The sequence below is a fragment of the Micromys minutus genome (genome assembly GCF_963924665.1).
Source record: "Micromys minutus genome assembly, chromosome: 1".
Lineage (NCBI taxonomy): Eukaryota > Metazoa > Chordata > Mammalia > Rodentia > Muridae > Micromys > Micromys minutus.
Window position 1 is genome coordinate 210258733 of NC_137969.1, and position 7756 is coordinate 210266488.

The following is a 7756-nucleotide window of genomic DNA, read 5'->3' on the forward strand; positions in this document are numbered from 1 at the left end:
CTATGCTTAACTCCCTACGTGGACTACATGACCCGTCACCCACCGCGGTGGGCTGATTTCCGGGTTAAGAGGGCCACTCTGGGTGCATCACCATGGAAGCGCTCGGTTTGGTCACGTGGTGGCCCTGGTTACGCCGGGTGGCGGCTGTGGGGTCCCAGGCTCAGCGGGGGCCATTTTGCCTGAGGCTGGCTCCGGGAGTCGAAGGCCGGAGCGGCCTAGTAGCTGACCGGAACCGTTCCTTCTCTTCCTCTGTAGCTCGGAGCTTGGAGAGGAGCTGGAAGGCTGGGCTTCATCCAGCTCTCCCAAAACGGCAATGGTTCCCTCCAGCTCTTGCTACTTGACGACCCTCCATGGCGGCCGCTCCTTCCGAGCTCCTCCCGCTGCCGCCTCTTGCAACCCCTGGTTCCTATCGCCTCATGAGCCGCTGTCGTCCTTCCGCCCCAGGGACTGATGGTCGTCGGTCTGGGGGCACAATGAGAGGCGAGAAAAACTACTACTGCCGCGGGGCTGCCGGGGATCATGGCTCCTGCCCTGCGACACCGTCGCCTCTATCCTCGACCCTCTTGTTACCGGCGGAGGCTGTTTCAACTAGCTGGTCCGGTCCTGGAAGTGGGCTGTCGGGCGGAGATGAGGAGGAGACTCGGCTTCTTCAACTCCTGCGCACCGCACCGGATCCTTCCGAGGCGTTCCAGGCTTTGCAGGCTGCCCTGCCGCGGCGGGGCGGCCGGCTAGGCTTTCCCCGCCGCAAGGAAGCCTTATATCGGGCGCTGGGCCGAGTGCTTGTGGAAGGCGGTAGCGATGAGAAGAGGCTTTGCTTGCAGCTTCTCTCGGACGTTCTTCGTGGTCAGGGCGAGGCGGGTCAGCTGGAAGAAGCCTTTAGTTTAGCGCTTTTGCCTCAACTAGTTGTCTCGTTACGAGAAGATAACCCTGCCCTACGGAAAGATGCGCTGCAGATCCTGCACATCTGTCTGAGGCGTAGTTCAGGGCAGGTCCTGAGAACTCTTATACAGGGCCTGGAAAGCCCAGATGCCCGGCTTAGAGCTTCCACTGCGCTGTTGCTCCCTATCTTGCTTACTCCCGAGGATCTGTTGCTGGGCTTGGATCTCACTGAAGTAATAATATCTCTGGCCCGAAAGCTTGGCGATCAGGAGATGGAAGAAGAATCTGAGACAGCACTCTCGACACTTCAACAAATTGGAGAACGACTTGGTCAAGAGAGGTTTCACTCCTACATCTCTCGTTTGCCCTCTGCGCTGAGGAGGCATTACAATCGCCGCCTGGAGTCCCAGTATGGAAGTCAGGTTCCTTATTATTTGGAGCTAGAAGCCTCTGGGTTTTCTGAAGATGCCGCTCCATGTGTGGTGAATCTTTCCAGTAGCAATCTTAAATTTGGAATTATTCCTCAGGAACTGCATGCAAGATTGTTGGATCAGGACGACTATAAAAACAGGACTCAGGCTATTGAAGAGCTAAAACAGTTGCTGGGAAAATTTAACCCAAGTTCTACCCCTCATTCTAGTCTTGTTGGTTTCATTAGCTTATTGTATAACTTGCTAGACGATTCCAATTTCAAAGTGGTCCATGGCACACTTCAAGTTCTCCATTTACTGGTTATTCGACTGGGAGAGCAGGTGCAACAGTTCTTGGGACCAGTGATAGCAGCTTCTGTGAAAGTGCTGGCAGACAACAAGTTGGTGATCAAGCAGGAATACATGAAAATCTTTCTAAAGCTAATGAAAGAAGTGGGTCCTCAGCAGGTGCTTTCTTTGCTCCTGGAAAACCTTAAACATAAGCATTCCAGAGTACGGGAGGAAGTAGTGAACATTTGCATCTGTTCCCTCCTGACCTACCCCAGTGAGGATTTTGACCTACCCAAACTGTCCTTTGATCTTGCTCCAGCACTTGTGGATAACAAACGCAGGGTACGCCAGGCAGCTCTAGAAGCCTTTGCTGTTTTGGCATCATCAATGGGCTCAGGTAAAACCAATATTCTTTTTAAAGCTGTAGATACTGTTGAATTGCAGGATAATGGCGATGGAGTGATGAACGCTGTGCAGGCCCGATTGGCCAGAAAAACTCTTCCACGGCTAACAGAACAGGGATTTGTGGAGTATGCAATACTCATGCCATCTTCTGCCCAGGGTAGGTCAAGCCATTTGGCACATGGAGCAGATACAGACTGGCTTATGTCAGGTAACAGAACTCAGAGTGCACACTGCTACTTTGGTGACCACACCAGGGACAGCATGCAATTGTACGGATCCTACAGTCCAACGATCTGTACCCGAAGGGTATTAAGTGCGGGAAAAGGGAAAAATAAATTACCGTGGGAAAATGAGCAGCCTGGAGTCATGGGAGAAAACCAGACCTCCAATTCCAAGGACATTAAAGATACAGAGCAGGTATGCTTAATATTCTTAAATTAAAAATGAAAGAATTCACAATTAAGTTTTTGAATTAAGTGCTGACGTGAACATCCATTATAATAGTATGGGTTATGTCCATCTATTTAATGGGTTCCTTGATTAAATTTGAGATACAATGAGCTATGGACAATAAATGGGTGTCAATTATACCCATAATTGTTTTAATCATACCCCACTCACCTCAGTCATATAGCAAACACTGAATACCCAATAGATACCAGATAAAGAACTAAATTGTAGTTCCAGGGGGTTTCTGGAGAAGATTATTAACTGGCAATTAACATGTTAAGTGCTAGGATAGAAAGACAGTGCTGTGGACTACCTAAATTCCACTAGAAAAAACAGCAAAAAAGCCTTCAGGGTTCTGATCTTTGAACTTAGATTCCTGTCCCTGCAAAGGTTTTGTTTTAAAATTTACAAATATATGTGTAAATTTAGTGTACCATTCGTACTTATATACTTCATCTGTATTTCTCAGTTAACATCTTGCCCTACATTTTCTCTATATTTTATGAACTATTTGATGGTAAATTGCACACATTTTGGATTTCATTCCTTTATATTTTGACATACATCTTCTAAAATAAGTTACTGCTGTATATATGCATCAGAATACTATTTATTCAGAATAGTAATTAAATTGTATATAGCTTTTATTTTCTCCATTTGTTTCCAAATTGTGTTTAACATTTTTTTATTTTACTGTTATCATCCCATATCCAATTATAGTTGGTGTGGGTATTGCCCTTTTACTTACGTCCTTACTTGTTTGTGGGATTTGTATTCTTTTTTTTTTTTTTTTTTTCATGGTAGCCTCCTTTTCCCTTGAAAGGCAGAGGTAATTGTTTTGTGGACTATCTCACATGAATTTGTATTATTGTTTCTATTTGAGTACACTCAGGTTAAAAATAATTAGCAAATATATTACCTCAGTAATGGACACAGTACAGTGGGGTTGCCCACCTTGAGTGATGCCTCAGTTCGTTATTTGAGTAAATGATAAGATCCATTATAAAGGTATACTTTCCCCTTCACTGTAGATATTACATTGAGATTCTACAAACACCTCAGCAGCATTTTACTCATTGCTTTTGACATTATGTGAATAATTTTATTTGTATTAGTTATTGGGGGCTACAGAGTGTAATTAGAGACAAAAAATCATTTCCTCTATATTTGCTACCTTAAGTTCTTTTCTATATGTAATCATTATATCTATCTTAATTTTTCTATTAAAAAGTGGGTTTTTTAAAGATTTACTTCTATTTATGTGTCTGTAGGTATGACTCTGGGTATGTGTGTTCATCTGTGGAGGCCAGAAGAAGGTGTCACCTCTGGTTGAGCTAGAGGTATTATAGGATTCTGTGATGGGCCTGGTGTAAATGCTGAGAACCAAACTCTGTCCTCTGTAAGAGCCACAAGAGTTCTGAAGTGCTGAGCTTTCTTTCTAAGCCCAAATTACACTTTTTAAATTTTATGTATAAAAAATTATTTATATTTCTTTTTATTGAAAATAGATTTTTGTTTATACAATATATTCTGATCAGATTCTTCTTCCCCACCTCCTCCCAAATCATCCTCACCTCTACACTCATCTAAATCCACACTCTTTCTCCACTAGAAAACCAACAGGCAACTCAAAAACAAAAAACAGGACAAAGAGCCAAAGAAAAAGCAGAAGAAACACTGGAACACTGAGAAATATGATAAAAACACAGAACCAAAAACTCTTGTATATAAGCAAACATATATATATGCTCAGACAATGCATTTTAGGACAAAATCTTTCTAAAAATATCATCCATTTTGTGTTAGCAATTAAATTAGGCTTTTTAATGCCAAATTGCCCCATATTTGACCAATGGCTGGCTCTCTGTCATCTTTGGCATGATTAGTGTATTAGTGTTTGGGTCTTTCCTTAACTTAAGATATAATAACTAAGACTTACCAGATATCATTCTTGGTTCCTACTTGGAATCAATGGTTCCCACTCCCCACCCAGGATCCTAACATTACCAATATAGCAGAGTAGTATTTCAAAACAAATTCTGTGTATGTTATCACTCATTGCTAATTCTTGCCATTGCAGATTGGCCCTTTTAGTGGACAGAACCAAGAGGTATCATTTTCTTTTTCTCCTTTTTTATTTAATTGGATATATTTTATTTACATTTCAAATGTTATCCCCTTTCCCAGTTTCAACCCCATAAACCCTCTATCCCATCCTCCCTCCCCCTGCTTCTATGGGGGTATCCCCCAACCCACCCACCGCCTCCTGCCTACAGGCCCTGACATTCTCCTATACTGAGGCATAGGGTATTGGCAGGACCAAGGACTTCTCTTCCCACTGATGCCTAACAAGGTCATCCTCTGCTACATATGCAGCTGGAGCCATGGGTCTGTCCATTTGTACTAATTGGATAGTGATTTAGTCCCTGGAAGCTCTGGTTGGTTGGTATTGTTGTTCTTACTGGGATACAAACTAATTCAGCTCATTCCATTCTTTCTCTAACTCCTCCATTGGGAACCCCATTCTCAGTTCATTGGTTGGCTGTGAGCATCGCCTCTGTATTTGTCATGATCTGGCAGAGCCTCTCAGGAGACAGCTATATCAGGCTCCTGTTAGCAAGCACTTCTTGGCATCAGCATTATTGTCTGGGTTTGGAAGCTGTATATGGACTGAATCTCCTGATGGGGCAGTTTCTGGATGGCTTTTGCTTCAGTCTCTGCTTCAAACTTTGTTTTTGTATTTCCTCCTGTGAATATTTTTGTTTCCCCTTCTAAGAAGGACTGAAGCATCTGCACTTTGGTTTTTCTTCTTCTTGAACTTCACGTGGTCTCTGAATTGTAGCTATGGTAATCCCAGGTTTTGGGCTAATATCCACTTACCAGTGAGTGCATACCATGTGTGTTCACTCAGGATGATATTTTGTAGCTCCATCCATTTGACTAAAGATTTCATGAAATATATATGTAAAAATACCACATTGTCTGTATCCATTCCTCTACTGGCTTCTTTACAGCTTCTGCCTATTATAAATAAGGCTGCTACAAACATAGTGGAGCATGTGTCTTTGTTATATGTTAGAGCATCTTTTGGGTATATGCCCAGGAGTGGTATAGCTGGGTCCTCAGGTAGTATTGTATCCTCCACACTAATTTCCACAGTGGTTTTACCAGCTTGCAATAATGGAAGAGTTTTCTTCTTTCTCCACATCCTGGCCAGCATCCGTGGTCACCTGAGTTTTTTTATCTTAGCCATTCTGACTGGTGTGAGGTGGAATCTCAGGGTTGCATTTCCCTGATGACTAAAGATGTACATTTTTTTTAGGTGTTTCTCAGCCATTCGGTATTCCTCAGTTGAGAATTCTTTATTTAGCTCTGTCCACCATTTTTTAATAGGGTTATTTGATTTTCTGGAGTCCAACTTCTTGAATTCTTTGTATATATTGGATATTAGCCCTCTCTCAGATGTAGGATTGGTAAAGATCTTTCCCCATTCTGTTGGCTGCCGTTTTTGTCCTAATGATCGTGTTCTTTGCTTACAGAAGCTTTGCAATTTTATGAGGTTCCATTTTGTGGATTCTTGATCTTAGAGCATAAGCCGTTGGTGTTCTGTTCAGGAAATTTTCCTCAGTGCTCATGTGTTCGACCTCTTCCCCACTTTCTCTTCTATGAGTTTGAATGTATCCGGTTTTATGTGGAGGTCTTTGGTCCACTTGGACTTAAGCATTGTATAGGATCAATTTGCATTCTTCTACATGCTGAACTCCATCTGGACCAGCACCATTTGTTGAAAATGCTGTTTTTCACTGGATAGTTTTAGCTCTTTTATCAAAAATCAAGTGACAATTAGTGTGTGGGTTCATTTCTGGATCTTCAATTGTATTCCATTGATCTACCTGCCTGTCTCTGAACCAATACCATACTTTTTTTTTTTTTTAAATCACTATTGATCTTAATACAGCTTGAGGTCAGGAATGGTGATTCCCCCAGAAGTTTTTTTATTGTTGAGAATAGTTTTCGATATCCTGTGTTTTTGTTATTCCAAATGAATTTGCAAATTGCTTTTTCTAACTCTATGAGGAATTAAATTGGAATTTTGATGGAGATTGCATTGAATCTGTAGATTGCTCTCTGCCAGATGGCCATTTTTACTATATTAACCCTTGCCAATCCATAAGCGTGGGAGATCTTTCCATCTTCTGAGATCTTTTTTGATTTCTTTCTTTGGAGACTTAAAGTTGTAGTCGTACAGATATTTCACGTGCTAAGTAAGGGTCACACCCAGGTATTTTATATTCTTTGTGACTAGGTGTGGCTTCCCTAATTTCTTTCTCAGCCTGTTTTTCCTTTGAGTAGAGGAAGACTACTGATTTGTTTGAGTTAATTTTATATCCATCCACTTTGCTGAAGTTGTTAATCAGGTTTAGGACTTCTGTGTTGGAAATTGTGGGGTCACTTAAGTATACTATCTTACCATCTGCAAAGAGTGATATTTTGACTTCTTCCTTTCCTATTTGTATCTCTTTGACCTCCTTTGTTGTCTAGTTGCTCTCAGTAGGACTCCGCTTATTATATTGAATAGGTAAGGAGAGAGTGGGCAGCCTTCCTTGTCTAATCCATTACTCTCCATTTAGTTTGTTGTTCCGTACTGGTTTGCTGTATATTGCTTTTATTGTATTTAGGTATGGGCCTTAAATTCTTGATCTGTCCTAGACTTTAACATTAAGGGGTGTTGAATTTTGTCTAATGCTTCCTCAGATTTTTTGTTTTGTTTTGTTTTGTTTCCTTTGAGTTTGTTTATATAGTGGATCACATTGATGGATTTCAGTATATTGAACCATTCCTGCATCCCTGGGATGAAGCCTACTTGATCATGATGGAGGATTGTTTTGATGTGTTCTTGGATTTGGTTTGTGAGAATTTTATTGAATATTTTTGCATCGATATTCATAAGGGAAATTGGTCTGAAGTTTTCTTGCTTTGTTGGGTCTTTGTGTGGTTTAGGTATAAGCAGGCTGCCGGTCCCTGATGAAACTCGCTTTTTCGTTTTAAAAGTTCCTGTTGTATGGACCAAGCTACTAAGGTGCACACTGAGGGCATTCCACTTACTCTCTCAATATGTTTGATCTCTTACTTTCCTCACTTTCTCACAGTTGCCAACTTTCAGTTTATGTTTGTCTGTTATTGCGTTTTGTTTGCTTTTTCCTGTATAGGCTCTTACATTTTTTTTTTTTTAGTCTAAGCCTAATCCAGCCTTGTTGCTGTATTTGATGTTGGTTCTAATGCATGTTTATTTTTTTACTGTGGTTTTTGTTACTAGGTTT

At 41.5% G+C, this 7756-nt stretch overlaps 1 protein-coding gene across 1 annotated transcript in view; it reads left to right on the forward strand.

Moving 5' to 3' along the window:
* Positions 1–350: 350 nt before the first annotated feature.
* The window catches only part of TOGARAM1 (TOG array regulator of axonemal microtubules 1), a gene marked incomplete at its 5' end in the record, with an annotated part of 60985 nt that continues 53579 nt past the window's right edge, over positions 351–7756 (forward strand). Inside the window, one exon of the mRNA XM_080916462.1 lies at positions 351–2402. Within this exon, the coding sequence (XP_080772588.1) occupies positions 351–2402 (2052 nt within the window). The remainder of the gene's footprint in view (positions 2403–7756) is intronic.